Source organism: Pipistrellus hanaki (genome assembly GCF_964339955.1).
Source record: "Pipistrellus hanaki genome assembly, chromosome: 3".
In the NCBI taxonomy this organism is placed as follows: domain Eukaryota; kingdom Metazoa; phylum Chordata; class Mammalia; order Chiroptera; family Vespertilionidae; genus Pipistrellus; species Pipistrellus hanaki.
The window spans coordinates 80885588-80909926 of record NC_140505.1 but is presented as its reverse complement, the minus strand read 5'-3'; the positions used below and the strand labels follow the sequence as shown (position 1 = coordinate 80909926).

The window sequence follows — 24339 nt, the reverse complement described above, 5'->3', positions numbered from 1 at the left end:
GTACCTGGGTTGCAGAGGCAACCAATCAATGTGTCTCTCTTGCATAAATGTTTCTCTCTCCTTCCACTGTCTCTAAAAATCAATGGAAAAATGTCCTTAGGTGAGGATTAACCAAGAACAAAAACAAATAGAAAGCATTTCTGAAATCTCAAGATGAATTAAACTACTGGCATTACTTCTTCTCTTATAGAGAATAATTTCATTGTGAAAAATATTTTGAACAATAGAACTATACAAATAAACTATCTCAGAATTTAAGCAAGCATTCTTACAACCAGCTACCCTGTTTCCCCGAAAATAAGACACTGTCTTATATTAATTTTTGCTCCCAAAGATGCGCTAGGTCTTATTTTCAGGGGATGTCTTATTTTTCCATGAAGAAGAATACGGTACACCTTTATTGTTAAATGAAAATAAAGGAAATTTATTACCTGTATACGGTACGATAGTACGGTAGTTGTCAACACAAACCAGACAAACTGTGAATCCTACAGTAGCAAGAATTTACTCATTTATTCAATGACAATCATGTCATCATCTTCTGGAACATTATCATAACAATCCAATTCCTGAATTTCCTGGTGAATTTCTTGTGACTCCATTTCTTTCAGAATCAATGGACCAAATCTCTCATGTTTAGCCTAGCAGGGGCCTTATTTTTGGGGGGATGCCTTATATTTCACTCAGAAGGAAACCTGTAAGTAGGTCTTATTTTCAGAGGATGTCTTATTTTCGGGGAAACACGGTATATTCAACTAGAGGCCTGGTGCATGGATTTGTGCACTGGTGGGGTCCCTCAGCGTGAGCTGTGGTGATAGTGCAGAAACCAGCATCCAACATCTCCCAAGGGATATAGTAGTGTGTTCACAGTGGCAGGCAGCCGGGGAGGAGCCCCTCCCACTCATCCTGCCCCATTCATTCCAGTCAGCTGAGCATCTGCTCAGTCTTCCACCATCACCCTGGCATCTCCTGGTCTGTCGCACCCAGCTATGGAGAAGTGGGTCACTAGGGTAGTGCAGACTGAGGTTCGAAGAAGTGGGATGAGTGCCCGAAGGTTGCCTGGGCAGACCGGGGAGTCACAATAGCTGCGCGGTGAGGCTACCCACTTCACATGCTGTCCTGAAAGTCCTGGGGTGGCTCTGGTCTGATAGAAGGAGACAGGTGCTAGGGATGGAGTTGGTGGTCGCTTTTTCCCCTCTCTCCATCCCTTGGTCCTGGCTTCCCAGGGAGAACTCAACCAGAGGGTTGGAGCGGTGCCTGGGAGCAGCAGAATTTGGGCCAGTGGCCCGGCCTCCCAATGCGAACTGCAACTCAGCCCCACCTGCTTGCGATCTTTCATAGACTCAATTGCCTGTTACTATTTTCCTCTGTCCAAGTTTACTGTTTCTTGGTGGTCAGTGCACATCATAACAACCAGTACACTGGTTGCTTAAGCTTTTATATATATAGACTAGAGGGCTGGTGCACAAAATTTGTGCCTACGGGTGACTGGCAGGGCAATCAGGGGGCCTTTGCTGGTACCTACCTGCCTTGGTTGGCATAGCACCACCTGCTTGCTGACCCCAACCCCTGCCACCACCGACGCTGCCGGTCAGGGCCTGCAGACTGGGGGCAGCTCCTGCAGTTAGCACCTGCCCCTGGTGGTCAGTGAAAGTCACAGCAACTGATTATTCCACAGTTTGGTCGATTTGCATATTAAACTTTTATTATATATTATGTAGCTTTCATTATATATAATAATAGTGTTTGTACTTTAGCTAACAACTTGGACAAATTATTCATTGTATCCCTAACTTGTTCAAGGAACCACACTAATATCTGCTGGGAGAGGAGATGAATAAAAGATTGACCAAATCCTCAACATCAATACTGTATTTAATGGAAGAGACAGACTTCAGAACTTTTTACAGCCCAGCCAGAACGACTTAGTGGTTGAGCATCAACCTATGAACCAGGAGGACACAGTTCTATTCCCAGTCAGAGCACATCTCAGGTTGCAGGCTTAATCCCCAAAGGGGGGCATGCGGGAGGCAGCCAATCAATGATTCTCTCTCAACATTGATGTTTCTCTCTCTCGCCCTCTCCCTTCCTCTCTGAAATCAATAAAAAATATTTTAAAAAACCTTTTTACAAAACAAGTAATAAAATATTGCTAACCTACTGAGTACTGTGTGTATAATTTCAGTTGGAACGGCTCAGAAACCTCTTATCCAAAAAAGAAAAAGGAAAAAAACAAACAAACGAAAGTAAGCATTTGAACAATGCCTTAAGAAATAATTGAGACTTTGTACACCAAGATGGCAGAAGGGGTTTGGGGTTATAAAGTCAGAAAAAGCAAGTAAGAGACATGAAAATATGCCCTTACCCCATTTTAGCTTGTTAGTTACCGTATTTTCTGGAGTATAAGACGACCCCCTAATTTTACAGTTAAAACATAGGTTTAGGCCTATATTCGCTGTATAAGATTACCCCCCACTTCCGAGGCAACACCAGTTCTTTTTTTTAATTAAATTTTTAATGAATGACCCCCGATTTTCGGTTGACTTTTTTTCGTTTCAAAAGTCATCTTATACACTGGAAAATACAGTAATCTAACTTGTTAATTCATGGGGAAAATGAAAGGGCATTCCACTCTTATATCTCAAAACTGTCTCTATCTTTCCCTCCTATCTCAAAAGTCTCCCCACCCTTTACCAAACCTAAATTTGGCCAGTATTGGTCAGTGGTTAGAGTGCTGGCCTGTACACCAATGAGTCATGGTTCAATATTTGGTCGGTCAAAGGCATGTACCTGGGTTGCAGGTTCAGTCCCTAGTCCCAGTCAGAGAATGTGCAGGAGGCAACTGATCTTTGTGTCTGTCTCTCTGTCTGACACCTCCAGTCTCTCTAAACTTTAGAGTCCAAAGAAAAAAAAAAATCTATGGAAAAAAATATTCTCGGCTGAGGATTAACAAAACAAAACCAAAAAAATCGCTAAAATGGTCTCTCCTCTTATAATACATAGCCAGAACTCTCCATAACTTATGTTGTTTACCTTTCTTGACTCCAAAGCCAAATTTATCAGCACCTGATAACCACTTACATTGATTTCAAAAATGCCAAGAACCACCCATATGTTATGTACACATAAGTCTTTCATAAACAGTGAGTGTTATACATAACTATTCCATGAATTATTGAGCAATATGTGGGTCTTAGCTCATCTTTTCAGATTTCCTTTGTAATAAACACTTTATTTCATTAAGCAATCCAACTATCTTGCTTTATATCTTTTAAAAATAGATTTATCCCAACTATATCTCACTTTTTTTTTTAAATGGCTCTTCTTAATGTAAACAAAATTTTTACCATGAACTTCTCTTCTGTTCTTCTAAGGAATAGAGTTTTCAGAGCTACCAAATGCATCGAATATTACAGAAATTCCATAAATATTTGTCAATAGGCTAACTTATAGTTAACAATATAAAGGTCACCAAACATATTTTGATTAATGAACAAATTGAAAATTTCATGCCCACCTGTTCAGATTCCTAGTAAGGGGTCAAGACTACAAATGGAGACCTACATTGCATACATCTAAATATTCAAATTATAAATCAAGTTAAACTATTAAATAAAATATGGTCTCTTCCTCCAACCTTGATAAATATACTTTCAACCACCTGGAGATACTGATACTAATTTAGAATTTTTAGACTCCTTGAAGTTCCACACTATGGTGTAGTGACATGGGAGTGCCAGCCCACACCCTTCTCTTCACATTCCCTAGTTCAATCAACAACTTGAGAGAGCTTGTTCACACGTTTGGACATCCTACCCACTTTAAGCCCTAGCCACCCTTCAGGCTAAGGCTACTAATTTTATACAGCACAGAAAACATGGAAGTGGACAGAGTGAGGGCTTAAGATGGGCACACCCTCTTGGCCCTTCAGATCCTTCATCCTGTGGCAAAGTGTGGCCAGAATAGAGTCCTCTAATTCACGATCCCAAAGGAAGGCCCCTCTTCCCAGAATGAAAGGTAATACATACTGGGTAATTTACCAAATTGGAGAATTTATCAGATCAGTTTGTTACTACTTAATATACAAGTTGAAAATAAGCACAGTGGAACCTCAGTTCTTGAACTTAATTCATTCGAGAAGGCTATTCAGGAAGTGATTTGTTTGAAAACCGAGTCATTTTTTCCCCACTAGAAATAATGTAAATTGAATTAATTCATTCCAGACCCCCAAATTATTCCCTGTTTTAATCTTTCTTATATACAGTACATGTCTAATATACTATTTAATCTATAAATAAACATTTCTTTTCTTTAAGCTATTGAACCAACCAATACTAGCCTTAAATGAATCACTTTTAGCATTTGGTCCAGGGATATCTTTCAGGTCAGTATGTAGCATCTTTGCTTGGTCATATATCACACTGCCTCTGAAATGGCTGTCACTGGCTGCTTTCATTTATCCAAATCTTCAGTTTTCCTACCTCTTCAGTTGTGATCACTGTTTCTTCCATACCCTTAGCAACATCAGCACTCTTGATAGCCTCTTTATGTTTTAAAATTCTGCTAATCTTTGATTTCAGTTTTGCCAGCAACAAAAGCATTCTCTTTTATTGCCAGAGAGACACTTTTTGTCATGATGAGATATCATCTTGAAAGGGTTGTCAGGTTGAAAACAGAAGTTTGGCTTGAACTCAAGACATTTTTTTCTATGAACAACTTGGTCAAGAACCAAACAGTTCTAGATGGGAGATGTTTGAGAAATGAGGTTTGACTGTATGTAAAAAGAAGATTACAATAAGTGATAAAACTTGAGATCCCAATCTTTAATAACTTCAGTTCCCTCGAGATCTACAATTGAAGGGTCTAATATTTACCTGGATCTACTATTTAGTCTAAGTGTAGATTCTGTGTTTTCTTTAAAAATTCGTACAAATTTACCAAATTCAACTCACATGCTACAGGGAGTTAAGAGAACAACAAGGAACAAAAGAAAGAAGGGAAGGAAAACATAGAATATCAAAGAGAAGATCAGATATGTGGTCTAAAAAAAGTCATTTCCCTGGTGCTCTGTCACTTGTGTGCTGAAGCATATGACACCATTATTAACAACCTGATCAAAGCCACTAGTATCACAGCTTGTTCCCACTAACACACAGATTCATGTAGTTCACTTGTTGGCCCTATTCTAGGCACTGTATACACTGTAAATCAAGCTGAATTTTATCAGCATTAAGTTGAGTCTAATGATAGCACTCCCTATACCTCAATGTAAATTGCTGCACTGCAATTTTTACTTTACTTAGCAAGAAAATTCATGTTAATTGGGAAAAAAACTAATAAATAATTCTCATCACAATACATATATACATATTCCACAGGAAGGGAATAATTTTAACTGGAAATCTTATTTATGTATACTTACTGAGATTGTACCATTGTCTAGACCTATGGACAGTCTTCTTGTTTCCGGGTTAAAAGACATGCATGAACATGGAGCTGAAAGAAATGAACATGTTGATGAAGTTAACAAAACAATGATTCTCATTGATGCAGGAGTGACTAGCTAAAAGTGTATGGCCAATTTATTTTATTTTGGCCACTATTTCCTGAAAACAGTTCATTTAACTCCCAACCATCAAAAATGAAAACAGTAAACTTATAGCCAACCCTAGTTTTTCAGTTACCCTTTTAATCAATATAACAAATAAGATATTCTCAACTACATAAGTTCTAAGGGGTTTGGTCTCAGCTGTTCTGTCCATATCAAGTCTCAGTTTGCTTGACTAGATTAATAATATTTTGTGCTGTGTAATCCTTCTGTCACCAGCCTATCTGTCTCTTCCACTCAAACCCCAACTTTAATAGAAAAACACACACCAAAAAACAACACTATCTTTTCTGAAGTAGTTAAATATAAGAAAGATCTCATTGTCCCCCCACTAGTATAAAAATCTATTTTGAATCACAATTGATTTGGGGTATGAAGACTAGCAGAAATCTTTTATCCTTAGCATTCAAGGGATATGCTGGAAGCTACTAATTATAAAAGACTGAGGATTTGTCTCAATCTAAACAAGAACCAACTTGACATAGGGCCAGGCTCTACAGGAAAGAAACCAGGTGAGTCAGTTCAGCCTGTCCTGGACAGGGCTATCTGGTTCTGCAAGAATGACCTCAGCTTAAGTAAATTAAGCATGTCTGGAAGCCACGTGTGGCCAGGAAGTGCTTGCTAAACAGTCAGCTTCCAGGTGCCTGCCTTATCGACCTATGCTTGCTTGTAAGAATGGATGCCTTTTGACAATTTGTCCTATAATGAAATAGTTGTTCTAAAGAGTCCTACACAATTTTTTTTTTTTTTAAAAACCCTATCTTCACAGTAGCGCTGTAGATCATGAACTATTCATCATCATAATCATAACTGGCATCAGATATTTTTATTACTACTTTACACAGTTATGATTAAATATCTTATCCAAGGTCACACAGGAAGAAAAAGCTAGAAAAGGTTCAAAGACATAACTCAAACACAGTCCTACTTTCAAACATCTAACTTAGATATCTTTAAACTATAAAAGAACTTCAAGTTCTACTAACAGAGCCATTTCATAAACACATCAATTAGTAATATTTTTTTCACTTTCTATAAAAAGGCCCTGACCCACAATCAAAAGATCTTCTAAACTACATAATCACTTTTTTTTCTAATTTTCAATCATGATACAGTTAGAAAACAGAAACATACAAAAAAAATTTCCCCCATGAACTTCTACTAGTACAGCAATATATCTTCTTTCAGTTTAGCCACAAATTAAACTAGATTCCCAAAGGAACACTGCTGGAAAAAAGTAATCAAATGGTATTTAATGTACTGCCCTAAAAAAGTCTTTCTTGCCCATGGCCTACAAACTATGTTGACAAAATTTCTACACAGATGCTAGGATTATGCCAGGTCACATAATCCGATATTGTAGGTAAAATTAAAATCCAATGATTTTATGAAAAATTATAATGTTAGCTAAAAAAAAAAAAAGCAAACAAAAATACATTGATTACGACTACATAATCTACATAAACACATAAAAATATACACAGAAAAGCTAAATATAGTTTGTTCAAGTGACAAGATTACTTCTTTAACATTGTCTTTACTTAGTATTTTGCTATTCCTATTACAATTTTTAAATTGAATAATGTATTAAATACTAGAGGCTGGTGTATGAAATTAGTGCACAGTGTGTGTGTGTGTGTGTGTGTGTGTGTGTGTGTGTGTCCCTCAGCCAAGTCTGCACCCTCTCCAATCTGGGACATCCCTCTCACAATCCAAGACTGCTGACTCCCAACCACTCACTTGCCTGCATTCCTGATTGCCCCTTAACAGCTTCTTTCTGCCAGTCTGATCACCCCCTAACCACTCACCTGCCAGCCTGATCGACACCTAACTGCTCCCCTGCCAACCTGGTCACCCCTAATTGTCCTCCCCTGCCAGCCTGGTCTCCCTAATCATCCTTCCCTGCAGGCCTAGTCACCCCCAACTGCCCTCCCCTGTCTGCCCAGTCACCCCTACTTGCCCTCCCCTGCAGGCCTGGTCTCCCCTAACTGCCCTCCCTTGCAGGCCTGGTTACCCTAACTGCCCTCCTCGGCAGGCCTGATCACTCTCAACTGCCCTCCCCTGCAGCCCTGGTCCCTCTCAACTGCCCTCCCCTGCTGGCCTGATCACCCACAACTGCCCTCCCCTGCTGGCCATCTTGTGTCCACTTGGGGGTGGCCACCTTTGACCATATGGGGGCAGCCATCTAGTAGTTGGAGTGATGATCAATCTGAATATTATTCTTTTATTAGATAGGATAAGTATGGGAATGTAAAGCAAAATTTGATCACAGCCCAAAAGACTATGGACTGGTCAAGGATAACTGTATTACTTAGCTATCTGCCTGACCATGTAAAAGCATTTTCTATGTAATTCCCTCCAAAGTTCATATCTAGTTATATAATAATTAGAAAAGCCATTGACTTTTTAATGTGATTTAAAAGACATTTTTATAATATTGCACAGCCTGTTCCCTAAATCTGCATTACTATTTCTCTAGTCATTGTTTTTCCCTCATTTACCAAATTTCTTGTCATTCTGTCAAATTTACAATGCTCATAGGCATGTGACAGAATGATATATATGGTAGTATGGCTGTCATCAAGGAATTTCTAGATTTTGACACCAACTATATATAAGAACTATAAGACTTGTCCCCAATGTTACCTTAGTTTAAAACACTTTATATTGATAGTAAGCAATACCACCAGAATTCAAAAGGAAAAGACCTTTCCTATTATAAGGAAACATAAAAGAAATTTTAATAGAAATTCTGTTGTTCTAGAACCCATATATGTGAACACAAGATGGTTACAGACAGGGAATGTCAGATATAGAGGGCAATACTTTGCAGATATCCCAAACGGGCAAACATCTCTTCAAAGAGGCACCATGGTAAAGCTTCAAGCAAACCTGTGTGTGTGTGTGTGCGTGCTTGTGTGTGTGTGTAGAGAGAGAGAAAGACTTTTGGTGGGAGAGTCTTATGACACACCTCAAACCATTTCCCAACTGTGACATTCCCATAGGAATAGTTCCTATGTTAGCTGCCCATAACCCTGTAAGGTTAAGGAGGCAGGGAGTGATTGAAAAAAATATTTATGCCCCTATTGTTGCTATAGTAAATGTCTTTCCTTTTGGGAAATAGGGGAGTAAAGAGATCAAGACAGAGATCCTTCTAACTTCAACCTACCAGAAATTATCAAAAAAGCAACCTCTGAAAGACTAGTGCTATGGTCCTTACAAAATGTGCTCCCATCCATCCATGCAAGAAAATATCAAAGGGGCAAAACTGTGTGAGGAAGGATAGTAAGATACAGTAATGTTAATTATAGATAAACTAGAGGCCTGGTACACAAAATTCATGCGCGGTGGAGGGCGTGTCCCTCAGCCCTGCCTGTACCCTCTCCAATCTGGGACCTCTTGAGGGATGTCTGACTGCTCATTTAAGGGACAGTTGGACATCCCTCTCACAATCCAGGACTGCTGGCTCCCAACTGCTCACCTGCCTGCCTTCCTGATTGCCCCTAACCGCTTCTGCCTGCCAGCCTGATCACCCCCTAACCACTCCCCTGCCAGCCTGATTGATGTCTAACTGCTCCCCTGCCAGCCTGTTTGCCCCCAACTTCCCTCCTCTGCCGGCCTGGTCACCCCTAACTGCCCTCCCCTGCAGGGTTGATCATCCCCAACTGCCCTCCATTGCAGGCCTGGTGCCTCCCAACTGCCCTTCCTTGCAGACCTGGTCCCTTCCAACTGCCTTCCCCAGTTGGCCATCTTGTGTCCACATGAGGGCAGGATCTTTGACCACATAGGGGCAGCTATCTTGATCTTGTGTGTTGGAGTGATAGTTAATCTGCATATTATTCTTTTATTAGATAGGATAGAGGCCTGGTGCATGGGTAGGGGCCAGCTGGTTTGCCATGAAGGGTGCCCCAGATCAGGGTGGGGGTTCCCTTGGGCTGTGGGGTGGCTTCAACGAGGGGCCTGTGGTGGTTTGCAGGCCAGCCATGTCCCCCAGTGACCCAAGCGGAGGCCCTGGTATCTGGAATTTATTTACCTTCTACAATTGAAACTTTGTAGCCTAGAGCGGAGCCAAGCCTCCTGCTTGCTCAGTGGCCACCCCCATTTCTGCTGGAATTTATTTATCTTCTATAATTGAAACTTTGTAGCCTGGAGCAGAGGTCTAGGGCTGCAGAAGCTTGGCTTCCTCCGTTGCCTGGGGCAACCTTAGCCTCTTACTGTTCCAGCTCAGTGGCTGCTGCCATTTCTGTTGGGTGGATTTGTTTACCTTCTATAATTGAAACTTTGTAGCCTTGAGTGGAGGCCTGGGCCTGCCAGGGTGTGTGGAAAGCTTGGCTTCTATTGCCTGGTAAATCCAAGCCTCCCTCCTGCTCTCTGTGGCTGCAGCCATCTTGGTTGGGTTAATTTGCATACTCACTCTGATTGGCTGGTGGGTGTGGCTAGTGGGTATAGTGGAAATATGGTCAATTTGCATATTACTTTTTATTAGATAGGATGGTGAAGGGAATCCTCTGGCAAGAAGATAAGGGAGGAAACAAAAAATATGATGTAGGACAATACTTATAGTGAGGTTACAAAAATGTGATGTTTCATAAATAATATTTCAGTTTTCAGTGACAGAAAACTAATAATCATCCTATATAATAAAAACCTAGGTGGCGTCACACCTTCACACGACATCACCAAAAGATAACTACCACAAGATCGCCTACCTCACATCATCACAAGATAGCCGTCACAAGATGGCCAGCAGGAGAGGGCAGTTGTAGGCGATCAGGCCAGCAGAAGAGGGCAGTTAGGGGTGAACAGGCCAGCAGGGGTAGGGTAGTTAGAGGTGACCAGAATGGCAGAAGAAGGCAGTTGGGGGTGATCAGGCCAGCAGGAGAGGGCAGCTAGGAGCCATTAGGCTAGCAGGGGAGGGTAGTTGGGTGTGGGCTGACAGGGGAGCAGTTAGACATCAATCAGGCCAGCAGGGGAGTGGTTAGGGGGCGATCAGGCTAGCAGACAGAAACAGTTAGGGGCAACCAGGCAGGCGAGTGGTTAGGAACCAGTAGTCCCATGAGAGGAATTGTGAGAGGAATGTCTGACTGATAGATTGGGCCTAAATCGTTAGTTGGACATCCTCCAACAGGTCCCAGATTGGAGAGGGTGCAGGACAGGCTGAGGACTGGGCCTCTAGTAAGTCAATAAAAATATAATGGTCTCTCTGATGGCTGCAAGTTCATCAGAGATGAACTCCCTGAGAGATTACTCTACTCTTTTACCTTAAAATTGCATTCCCCAGAGGCTGAGTAATGGCTGACCAGAACTCTAAAATTACAATACACCTTCCCTCTATGACTATCAAAACTGTGTCCCTGAATTCAAATTGAAATAAATACAGCATGATACAAAACCTGAAGATATATTTCCCCCACCTTTAACTGTTTCCCATAAGAAAGGATAACCATCAGAGTAATCTTTATAGGGTGATCCCATTTGCTAAGGCCTCTCATGTATACCATGTGTCAAAATTTATGGAGCCTGCAACCTGGACAGGGATTGGGAGGACCTGTGGGAAGAGATCCCATACCCTATGTTGGTAGGAAAGTCCTACAGAAAGAACTCTATGGTTCTAACGTCCCTCCCCTGAAGGGACTTTCCACTTCTTTCACTGTATGCTTGTGGCTTACCACGGCTGCATGTACTAGATTGCAATCCCTTCTTTATCCGCAATATTTCCTTTTTGGTGTTGGACTATCTGGTTGGCTTTTGTTTACATTTGATACATGCTCTGTATAGTTTCCACACCGCCCCCCAACCCTCCACCCATAACTGAAATCCAAAGCCTTGCCACAAGTCTTGTTAATGTCATATCCTATTTTTTTCCTCGCTTCCTATTTTCTCACTGTTTTTATTGAAATCTAGAAAAAACTGATTCCAATGTCTTCATAAAATAGTACAAAAACATCTTACATGCTATCTGATTAAGATTTGCCATCTCCCTTCTCCGTCTCAGACTTATGACAGTCAAGGAAGTATATTTGGCAATATATTTTAAGATAGTGAAAGGTAAAAATAAGATAGAAAAGAAATTGGTGCAGGCTATGTGCAATGGAAAATAATCATTCTCTTACTTTATACCTTCATGGCCAGCCAAAATCTTATCTTAAAAATTAAACACTTACTGGGTATTTTTATTTTGTTTGTACAAATAGTAGTACATATGTCTCCTTTTCCCCCCCATGGACCTCCCCCCAGACTCTCCTACCCTCCCACACATGCCCCCACTCCCCGTCCCCAGCGGCTGTGTTCATTGGTCATGCTTATATGCATGCATACAAGTCCTTCGGCTGATCTCCTACCCACCCCAACCCTCCTCTGCCTTCCCGCTGTAGTTTGACAGTCTGTTCGATGCTTCTTTTTCTCTGTATCTATTTTTCTTCATCAATTTATGGCGTTCTTTATATTCCACAAATGAGTGAAATCCTGTGATATTTATCTTTCTCTGGCTGGCTTATTTCACTTAGCATAATGCTCTCCAGCTCCATCCATGCTGTTGCAAATGGTAAGGATTCCTTCTTTTTTATAGCAGCGTAGTATTCCATTGTGTAAATGTACCACAGTTTTCGAATTCATTCATCTACTGATGGGCATTTAGGCTGTTTCCAAATCTTAGCTATTGTAAATTGGCCGCTATGAATATAGGGGTGCATATATCCTTCCTGATTGGTGTTGATGTTTTCTTGGGATATATTCGTAGAAGTGGGACTACTGGGTCAAATGGGAATTCCATTTTGAATTTTTCGAGGAAATGTCATACTATTTTCCACAGTGGCTGCACCAGTCTGCATTCCTACCATCAGTGCACGAGGGTTCCTTTTTCTCCACATCTTCTCTAGAACTTATTGTTTGTTGATTTATTGATGATAGCCATTCTGACAGATGTGAGATGGTATCTCATTGTCGTTTTGATTTGCATCTCTTGTAATATTAGTGATTTTGAGCATGTTTTCATATGTCTCTTGATCTTCTGAATGTCTTCTTTTGAAAAGTATCTATTTAGGTCCTTTGCCCATTTTTTGATTGGGTTGTTTATTTCCCTTATGAGAAGTTGAATGAGCTCCATGTAAATTTTGGAGGTTAACCCCTTATCAGAGATAACATTGGAAAATATGTTTTCCCATGCAATAGGCTTTCTTGTTGTTTTGTTGGTGGTTTGTTTTGCTGTACAGAAGCTTTTTATTTTGATATAGTCCCATTTGTTTATTTTCTCCTTAGTTACCATTGCCCTAGGAGCTGTATCGGTAAAGATATTGCTACAACAAATGTCTGATATTTTGCTGCCTATAGCTTCTTCTAAGATTTTTATGATTTCCTGTCTTACATTTAAGTCCTTTAACCGTTTTGAGTTTATTTTTGTGTATAGTATAAGTTGATGTCTAGTTTCATTTTTTTGCATATATCTGTCCAATTTTCCTAACACCATTTATTGAAGAGACTGTCTTGACTCCATTGTATGCTCTTGCCTCCTTTGTCAAATATGAACTTAGCATAATGAGCGATTTCTGGGTTCTCTGTTCTGTTCCACTGGTCTATATGTCTGTTCTTATGCAATTACCAGGCAGTTTTGAGAACAGTGGCTTTGTAGTATAGTTTGATATCTGATATTGTGGTCCCCCCAATTTTCTCTTCTTTCTCAAGATTGCTGCAGGTATTTGGGGTATTTTTTTATTCCAGATGAATTTTTGGAGCATTTGTTCTAAGTCTTCAAAGTACGTCATTGGTATTTTAATGGGGATTGCATTGAATTCATAGATTGCTTTGGGTAGTATGGACATTTTAATGATGTTGATTCTACCAATCCAAAAACATGGTAGAATAGTCTTCCATTTGTTATGTCTTCCTCTATCTCTTTTTTCAGCATCCTGTAATTTTCTGAATACAAGTCCTATACCTTCTTGGTTAAATTTGTTTCTAGGTATCTTAATTTTTTTGTTGTTGTTGCAATGGTAAATGGGATTTTTTTTTAGTTTCTTTCTTTAAGTTCATTATTAGTGTATAAAAAAAGCCATAGACTTTTGGGTGCTAATTTTGTATCCTGCTACATTGCTGAATTCATTTATTAAGTCTGTTACTGAGTATTTTTTAAACGTAAATCTTTGTAGTTTCAGGCAGGTATTCAGCTTAAAGGTTAGAAGAAAATAAAATAAGAAGAAACTCCAACCTGGGCAATTATAACAATAACTGAAAGGGGAAAAGCTCAAGAGACGCAAGTCCTAAGAAAAGGGAACTCAAGAGACCAACATCAACTTCAACAAAGTCAATAATTAAGTAGATTAGAAAGAAACTGTCCGCTTGTGTTTCTAATACTTCTACCCCATAGATCAGGGGTGAGGAACATCTGTATAAGGCCTAAGAAATCATTTGGTCTGACGTTGTTAAGGTATTAGGAGTGAGTTAGTTAAATATAGCAGGCTAATTTTTAGTTGATAATTTTGTATGGTCTACAAATAATGTTATAAATATCCAAATGGCTGTTGGCAGAAAAATGGTTTCCATCCCTGATCTTAAAAAAAATATTGTACTTGCTTTAAAAAAAAAAATGTAGTTGAGAGCAGGATTCTCACAATACTTCTACTTGGGAAAAAGTTTCCTAATTTCTATTATTTACACCTATAATTCTTTCAGTTTATGACTTATTTTCTGTCCTTTGCTGATCGATTGAACTTTGCTCAAATCAACAGATGTTTCACTGACGATAAGCCTGAATTTCAATCACACTGACTGCTTTGCAATGCTACAGGCATATTTTGGCAGGAAACATGAATCTTCATGGAATTTTCCGGTGGGAACTTTAAAACTAAGTAAACAACATTACTTCCATGAATAAAACTTCAGTTGTTAAAGGCATCCTGGTGAAGATAAATGTCAAAATTCTAAGTTAAAGGGCTTTGAATACAGAGCCTTCAAGGAGCACCCCACCACCACAAAGCAAAGATTTAATTTCCTGATCTTACTTCATTTAGCCCTGTTTGTCACAAGATAGTTTCTATTATGTTTACAATATTCAACCCATGTTTTATTTTATTAAGAACACTTATATCTATGACTTTGAGTGCCTAAAAACACTTCTTCATTTAAGTCAAATATTTTATGTACTCAAACAAAATGAACCATTTATTTTCTTTTAATTTAGTGAATGACATCAAAAAAATTATAGTGATTGTCAATAGTCACTTTTTCTCCCTAACAAATTGTACAAAGTGATCTAATAACTACAGCAAATATAAAATTACTGTCCAATGAAAATCAAACAAGAGTATGGTAAATAAATGGCTTGATTATTCAGATTAATATCTGTTATCTTCGGTTTAAATAATCAGTTTTCCTTCATTTCCATTAAAAATCAAAAGTTCCTTAGGCACCTTAGTAAACATAAAAATGAAAAGATAACATTATTTTTAAAAATCTAAATACTATAGACAATACATTGTTTTTACACATGGTTCCATAATATAACCTATATAAAATAGAAACCAACAAAGGAACAATATACATCATAACTAGCAACCAAGAAGTTATTTGAAATAAGGTATAAACAACAGGATGAGCATCTGCCAAGAAACTGCCTCAATACAATTAAAGATATTATCTAAAAGTGACCAAAACAAACACTAGCTTATAAAATCAGAACTGCCAAATCCATTATTTTCAATACCTTTCTACCATGAATGTAACTACATGAATTTCCTCCCCAAACTTCAATAAACCCAACAGAAGGGGGATAACACATGAACCACTTTCACAGAAAGTAGACAGTTTATCTGTTAGACTTTAATATTCTAAAATATTAAAGTTGTCCTTTGACTTCACCAATGGGAAAATTCCCATTTGCAATTTACATACAGAATAACTCATTTCCTTCCTAGACAAAAAGCATATGAAATATTAACCGTTTTAATATTCTAAATCCTCAATTGCAAGTTGTCTGTTGCTCTGGGGAGCAATTTTCAACCTTTTTTTTTTTTTTTTTATCTCATAGCACACATAAACTACTAAAATTCTGTGGCACACCAAAAAAATATATTTTTGTCAATCTGACAAAAAAAAGTAGGTATAGTTTTGATTCATTCACACCAGATGGCTAACATGCTGGTTGTTGTCATTTTTTAATTTGAGAATCTAAGGAAAAAGAGGTCAGTGTCCTGGATTAATAGCCAGATATTGAATGTTTTAAAAATTATTGCAGCTCTGGGCCACGTAGCTCAGTCAGTTGGATGTTGTTCCGAATACTGAGAAGTCACCAGTTAAATTCCTGGTCCTGGCCATGCCTGGGTTGCAGGCTAGATCCCCAGTGGGGGGCATGCAGGAGTTGGCTGATCGATGTCCTGCTCTCACATCAATATGTCTCTCTCCCTCTCCTTTCCTCTCTCTCTCTCTAAAAATCAATTTTTAAAAATATTTTAAAAAAATTCTTACAAGTCACCAGCTGAAAATTGCTTTTCTAAGACTACAGTTCCAACAAATAGGAAAAGGAAACCAATCTAGTCAAAACCTCACAAATTAGAAAATCTTTCCTAATCCCTCTGGGTTAAGATCAGCATGTATACCTTGTTAAACACCAATAACCTGAAAGGACTTTACAAATACTTATTTGATACTACAGGCCAGGTGCACAGAATTCATACATGGGTAGGGTCCCTAGGCCTGGCCGGCAATCAGGCCAATTGGGGGTTTCCTTACTCAGGCTGCTGGCTGCTGGCTAGCGCCTCCCTTCACACCCACCTTGGCCTGGTGCTGCCCGCTCACCTGCTCCACCATCCTGCCATGGTCCTGCTCTTTTCGGGGCCCATCAGAACTGGCAGCGCCTAAACTGCCGCCCGCTGCCAGCACCCTGTCACCAATACCCGCCATGTTTTGCACTATCCCCTGGTGCAAAACATGGCGGGTATTGTGCATACATCTAACTCCCAGTAGGTCGAAATCCCGCCTGTAGGGACAATTTTCATATTAGCCTTTTATTATTTAGGACTCGGGGCCCAGTGCACAAAATTCGTGCACTGTGGGGTGGATGGGAGTCCCTCAGCCCAGCTTTCCCCCTCTTACAGACTGGGAGGTCTCAGGGGATGTCCTGCAGGAGGCAGCTGATCTGTGTTTCTCTCTCATCGATGTTTCTGACTGTCTATCCCTCTCCCCTCTTCTCTGTAAAATAATCAATATATATATATATATATATATATATATATATATATATATATTTTTTTTTTTTTTTTTTTTTTTTTTTTAAAGAAAAGGTGTTTCCTCTGCAGCTCATGTGCAGCATTGTGTCCACTGAGCTATGGGCATGTCCCCGTGGCCCAGGACTGCACACCCCCAAGGCTGGCAGCCAATCCCATGTTGTGGGCGCTGGGCTAGGGGCATGGACCCAGGCCACCGCTTGGCACTGGTGCACATGCAAGCAGCCGCCCCACTCCCTGCCACTTGGTGCCTGCATCCGTAGGCCTGGAGTGACCTGGGGCATTCTGAGACCCTGGCACCTCAGGGCCTATGCACGGGCCTACAGGCTAGGAGACGCCTGGGTCCCAAGGATGTTCCAGGGACCCAGGTTGCTCGGTGCCGTGTATGCAAATTAACCCACAACCTTTGTCGGGTTAATTTGCATACTCACTCCTGATTGGCTGGTGGGCATCGCGGAGGTATGGTCAATTTGCATCTTTCTATTTTATTAGTGTAGATATCTCATAACCAGAAAATGGACAGTATATCTGTCAGACTTCAGACCAGAGAAAATGTAAAGGTCTCGCCCAAAGCTGACTCAGCAAATTAGTAATAAAAATGAAAATCAAATACCAGTTTCCCTCCCAGGTACAAGTTCTAACAACCTACAAGGTATTTTGAATACAGTATTTCCCCTCTCCCCTTACCTGCAAGGGATACATTCCAAGAACCCAATGGATGCCTGAAAATTCATATACATACTATATAAACCCTATATATACTATGTTTTTTCTACACACACATGTTTTCGTAAAGGAAGCACTATATGGGTTCTCTTTGACTTATGTTAATTGCCAAACACCATAACTCTTTTAAAAAAATTTTAATACAATTTTTTATTAATTTGAGAGAGAGAGCAAGGGAGAGGGGGAGAGAAACATCGATTGGTTGCCTTCTGTTTGCACCTCTCCCTGGGACCTAACCCACAACCCAGGTTGTTCCCTGAATGAAAATCTAACTGGCAGCCTTTCTGTACACAGAATAGTGCTCAGCCAACTGAGCCACTCTAGCCGGGCTCAGCATCTTATTCTTTTAGTTTGTGTTCATTATTAAGTAAAATAAGGGTTACTTCAACATAAGCACTGGCATCGTGAAACATTCAATCTGATCACCAAAAGGGCTACTAAGAGACTAGAGGCCAGCGAGCATGTACAGCAGGGAGAAGCTGGACAAAGGGATGATTCATGACCCAAGTGGGACAGGGAGAGATTTCATCACACCACTCAGGATGGTGCTCAATTTAAAACTCATGAATTGTTTTTTTCTAGAATTTTTCATTTGATATTTTCAGACCATGTTTGACCACACTGATTGAAATCATGGAAAGTGAAACAACAGATAAAGGAGGACTAATGTACTCCAATCTTTTTTTTCTTTTTTCTTTTTCCACGATATATTTTTACTGATTTCAGAGAGGAAAGGAGAGAGAGAAATAGAAACATCAATGATGACAGAGAATCATCGATCAGCTGCCTTCTGTATGCCCCACACTGGGGATTCAGCCAGCAACCCCAGACATGTGCCCTCACCAGGATTCAAACCTGTGACCTCCTACTTCATAGGTCAATGCTCAACCATTGAGCCACACTGCTGGGCTTTACTCCAATCTTAAACAATTCCTATCTTTGGGTGAATTTAATGTAAACAGCAAAACTGTGTTCAAACTTCATCTCTATATTTGTCTTACCTAAGATAATTTACTTAATGTATTCCCTACCTTATTCATAAAGAATTTGAAATGGCTTAAAAAAACAAAAACAGATATAATAAAACCAAACAATAGGAATAAGCAAAAAGTCATGACTAAGAAAATACATAAGAACAGCAAGAAATTAGAATATAGATCTATTGGGAAACAAAATAGGTTTCACATTTCACATTATCCTTTAGAACCATGTACCAGGTCCTTAGAACTGCTCCTCCAAACCTTTTCACCTCATGGTAGATACAGAAAATTAGATGTGTATGCCACTGGAGTGAAAGGAAGAGAATACTAGGGCCAAGATGACTACCATGTTTCCCCGAAAATAAAACATCCTCCGAAAATAAGACCTACTCATAGGTTTCCTTCTGAGTGAAATATAAGGCATCCCCCCGAAAATAAGGCCTACCTAGGCTCCATTCCCTCCACTGCTTACGAAAGTGCACGTGTTTCCTTTATTTTGGCAATTCGTCTGGATGGCACTAAAATCCCATCTTTAATCATTTCTAAGAGCAAGAAGGAAAAGATTGAACGTGTTTTGGGCGTTTTTATTCTTGAAACTGAAAAAGCCTGGGCCACACAAGCAGTTATAAGAAAGTGGGTCGATTTAATGCTGCCGTTTGTTATGTGAGGGAGCCAAAGAGGTCTGCTAGTCTGGGATGCAGCCAGCACTCACCGCACTAAAGACATGAGGACATTTCTTCACGAAAGAAAAACAGATCAGATAATGATTCCCGCAGGAATGACGGCCTATCTCCATACTCTTGATATTGCAATAAACAAGCCATTCAAAGACAATTTGAGCATGGAAATTAATGACTACATTGAAAATAGAATGGAGAGAAATAAGGGTGGAAACTTTGTGAAACCTAAATTGCAAGAAGTTGTGACTTGGGTGAAGAATTCATGGGAGAAAATCACTGACAGTTGCATTGCAAATGCACTGCGAGCAGGCTACCTTGACAAGAAGTACTCATTTAAAGACAGTGCTATTGCTAAACATGAGAGATTTGGTCCACTGATTCTGAAAGAAATGGAGTCACAAGAAATTCACCAGGAAATTCAGGAATTGGATTGTTATGATGATGTTCCAGAAGATGATGACATGATTGTCATTGAATAAATGAGTAAATTCTTGATACTGTAGGATTCACAGTTTGTCTGGTTTGTATTGACAACTACCGTACTACCGTACTGTACACAGGTAATAAATTTCCTTTATTTTCACTTAACAATAAATGTGTACCGTATTCTTCTTCATGGAAAAATAAGACATCTCCTGAAAATAAGACCTAGCGCATCTTTGGGAGCAAAAATTAATACTATAAGACACTGCCTTATTTCCGGGGAAACAGGGTAGATTACCCCTGCTCTGCTACAGGGATCAGTTCTCGGAGCCAGTAAGCCATTTGGGCCATCCTAGTATGTTGTAGTGATGTTCTTGCTGAGAAGTTCCACCTTAGAGAAAGCAAAGGGTTTCTCACTCACTTATTTGAAAAATATTACTACTTAGTGCTTCTCATCAAAAGGACTGAGCATTATGATAGACAATAACTTCAAAAATAGCAATAATGTACACATCAGTCTGAGATGAGAGCACAATGAATGAAGGAATTTCTGCACAGGGTTAACACAGAGTGGGGAAAAAACAAAATATAAATGAATAATCGAATTTCATGATGCCACCGTAAATAGACTTTCAACCAGGCTTTAGGTAAAAACTAGGAAGTAAACAGTTAAAATTTATGTTTTCCAGTGAAAACTAGAGTTCGTATACTTTAAAAGTTAACAGAGACACAGAAAACAGTGTGTGGTTACTAGAGGAAAAGGGGTGGTGGGTGGTAAAGAGTAAAGGAGACCAAATATATGGTGACAGATGATAAATTAACTATGGGTGGTGGGTACAAAATGCAAAATACAGCTCATGTATCATAGTAATGTGCACTTGAAACCTTTACGACCCTATTAACCTATGTTACCCCAATAAATTTAACTTAAAAAAATAGAGAGAGAGCCCAGTGGGAGTGGCCCAGTGGTTGAGCATCAACCTATGAACCCGAATGTCACAGTTTGATTCCTAGTCAGGGCACATGCCCTGGTTGTGGCTGGATCCCCAGTAGGGGTGCTATAGGAGGCAGCCAATAAATGATTCTCTCTCATCATTGATGTTTCTATATCTGCCTCTTCTTTCCTCTCTGAAACAATAAGAGGAGAGAGAGAGAGAGAGAGAGAGAGAGAGAGAGAGAGAGAGAGAGAGAGAGAGAAAGTTAACTAAGTATATAGAAAATAAGTTAACTAGTATATAACACCAGACTTGTGTGAAAACTGAGAGGCCCAACCACTACATCAGACTGGACAGACCATCCCCTCAGGCCATGGCAGAAAGCTGGAAATATGACAAAAGAGGTCATTTGATGGCTCTGTTAGGTGTGCCTTTTATCTGTAACTAATCTTTGAAAAACTGTCTTCTGTTTTGCTTTGGGAACAAAGTTATAAACACTTAGAAGCCAAAGTAAATCCCACCTGCCTGTCCAAGCAGCAGCAGAACTGACAGAAGTTTACCTGTTATCCAACACACCCTCGTCCTGAGGCTGTGCCCCTCTAACTTCCCATTCACTAATCACGGGCAGACAAGCTGTTTACCTATTCTCTGTGCCCATGGGGAAAAGCTGGCAACAAAGGCCAAGACATGACACCCGATACTTTAACAGAGTAAGAAAAATCTCAAATACCTGCCATCCTGGCTCCTGCTTGAGATCTCTCTCCATTCCTGTGTCTGACCTTACTCAGTTGGTAAAGTAAATCTAACATATCCCAACCATGAAAATAGAAATGCCTGTGCTTTTCATGTGTATGTGTGTTTTTTCCTGTGTAGTGTGATGCAATGTGGTGATTGAAATGATATTTGTTAGATGCCTGAAACAAATAATCACACAAATGAACGCAACAGAAACCTCAACCCTATACCATCACGAAGCCCCTTTCTGGTTTCTAAACCCAGGTAGGTCCCAGGAGAGTAGACTGTGCCTTGATCTTGTCATAGGCAATAAATAGATACTATGTGAGATATGCCAAGAGGATGTTTAAAAATTTTTCATTGATTTTAGAGAGGGAGGAAGGGAGAGAGAGAAACATCAATAAGAGAGAAACATCGATTGGTTGCCTTCTGCATGCCCTCCACCTGGGATTGAGCCCGCAACCCGGGCATGTGCCCTGATCCAGAATCGAACTGTCGACCTCTTGGTGCATGGGTCACTCAACTACACTGGCTAGCAAGAGGGTATTATTTTTTTAACTTTATCTTTATTGATGATATTTCTTTTTGAAAGAATATTAGATAAGGAGATGCTCCTACTTCTCACCCATCCATAAAATCAACTTTTAGGAAACTACAAAACAAGTAATCAGTTACCCAAATTCTCTAAAGACAGCAGGGATTTTAACTGGAGTTTTTGTGACCATGTTTCCATTATGACTACTTCCTGTGTTTTAACACTCACCGTGCATCATAGGTGGTACTTATTTTAGGTCTGCCTTCCCCACCAGGAAGACAGGAATCATCTGCCATATTTAACCACCGTATCTATGGTGTTTCGTTCAGTAGAAACATTTAAAATCTGCTGAATGGACTACCCACAGAAATTAAGAAAACAGGAAAAATATTTCTTTATACTGCTCTTTACTTGCCCCCACTTTTCCCAGACTATTATCAGCTTAACCTCACAGTGACAGCAACAGGGACATGGCTCAGTCCTTTCTTTCTAAGGATTATAGAGATCCAAGAGGAACTGAACAGAGGGAAGGAGGTATACTAATTCCAGGGCTAGGCTGAGTCACATTCCTGCAGTTGCAAGGAACAGAAACCCACTGGAGAGAACTTAAGCACAATAAGAGAGGGAGTATCTCTTGAACTCAAAGGAAGAAGCCAGGCCAGGTTTCTGGGGGTTAGGAGGAGGATGAGAAAAACCTTCAGCATCACTGGCTCAGGATTATCTCTCTGTGAACCAAATAGTTCTTCTTTCCTTGTTCAACTTTCCTTTAAGCAAATCAGCTTTCACTGCTTCTTCAAGCACACAAATGCCTCACAGCTCTAGGGTATACATGTTCCCAGCTCAAGGGACAAGCCTACACTGAGACTAGCATTTCCTACTTGAAATTCTACAATAAATTCCTGGGAAAATCAGATTGGCTCAAGGGCAAACAGCCTTAACCAGGCAAGTCTGGTTTCTCCTGGCTCCCTCCCACAGAGGACATGGAGTTCCACAGAAAAGACAGGGTATGAGGATACTCCCAGAGCCGCAGCTGTGTTTGTTATCATGATGAGTTTACTCATCTTTCTTTGGTCTTCCACTCCCACAAGTTCACTCAGCCTTATCACACTGCCTTTTAGGCTCACTCACTGCCACCAAACTTAGCCTTCAGTAGTCATTCTTTCTCATCTAATGTCTTCTGTTTCCTTCTCTCCATTAAACTTAAAATTCTCAGTGCTATCCAGTACATGACAAATACTATATTTAAAAGGTGTTTTAATGGACAAAATAAGCCATTATTATATCTACAAGATATTTTGTCTTATTTGGAATTTGGTTACTACTATAAACACACAATGTGATCATGCCCACTGAGTGGTGTCCATATTTCAGCATCTACAATAGATACACTGTACCTTTTCACTTATTTTATAACTAATATCACATATCTGTCATTTAAGGATAATATTGACAAAAACACTTTTAAAAAGAAAGGATTGTAAAACAACTTGTTGGAAATGAAAAACTATTTCATGTTTTCTAATAAACCAAAAATGTAGCATATTTCCTTATGAAATAAAATCATGCCTCTTGCAAGTTAAACAAAACTTAAATTCTTGTTCAGACATCAGTGACTATGTTATCTAAATGCATATGATTCCTAGGGACATAAAAGCAAATTTCTGACCAATTATAAAGAACACAGTCTTTTGTTATTTTATCTCTCCATGGTAGTGGAATCATCTAACAAAAGATTATAGATATCATCTTGACCATATGTATGCCTTGTTCATTTTACAAATCCTGGCACCTAGCTTGATGGTCTGTATATAGTAGGTACAGAGTAAATGCTTGACTAGAATGTATACTTTTACCTATGTATTTGCAAATCAACACCAAATATGTCTGAGGCTTTACATGCGTTCATATAAATGTATAAATTGCCACAAGACAATCTTCTCAAACTGTAAGATGCTAGGGATCTTTTTAGAATGCAGATTCTGATTCAGAAGATCAGGACTGAAACCCAATATTTGCATTTCTAATAAGTTCTCAGGTGATCCTGTTGCTGCTGGTCTACGGGCTCCATTTTAATGTCCAAGTAATCCCTTTTTACTCCTTATACTAGAACACCACAGGTAAAGTATGCAAATGATTAGAAGGCTGTGCTCAGTCATTATGAAAATTACAATAATGTCCTCAGGGAAACTCATCTTTACTAACAGATTCAAGTCTTCAATAGTATTTATTTATTGAGCACCTCTGCCAGGTGCAGAAGCTGCAGCAGCCTTTTAGCCATTCTTGCAGACAACTTAATAAATGATGAAAATGCAACTCAAGGCTTCTTCTGTATTCTCAGTGATATTTAAATAAAGAGAGCATCAGAGAATGACACTTAAATGTGTATGAATGTGTATATGTTAAGGGGTTCTATAAATTATTGCTTAGGATCCTGTGTCATCATGAGGTTCCTATTAATGTTTATCTCAAGTACATTTCTTGTTTGCTTTCCCAAGCCTTCA

The 24339-nt window shown here is 39.6% G+C and overlaps 1 protein-coding gene across 2 annotated transcripts in view; it reads right to left on the bottom strand.

Annotated features, from left to right (window-relative positions):
- WDFY2 (WD repeat and FYVE domain containing 2) overlaps nt 1–24339 on the bottom strand; it is a 170568-nt gene that overhangs the window by 82040 nt on the left and 64189 nt on the right. For both annotated transcript variants that reach the window (XM_084879439.1, XM_084879440.1), the window contains one exon: nt 5423–5496. In XM_084879439.1, coding sequence (XP_084735565.1) covers nt 5423–5496 — 74 coding nt within the window. The remainder of the gene's footprint in view (nt 1–5422; nt 5497–24339) is intronic.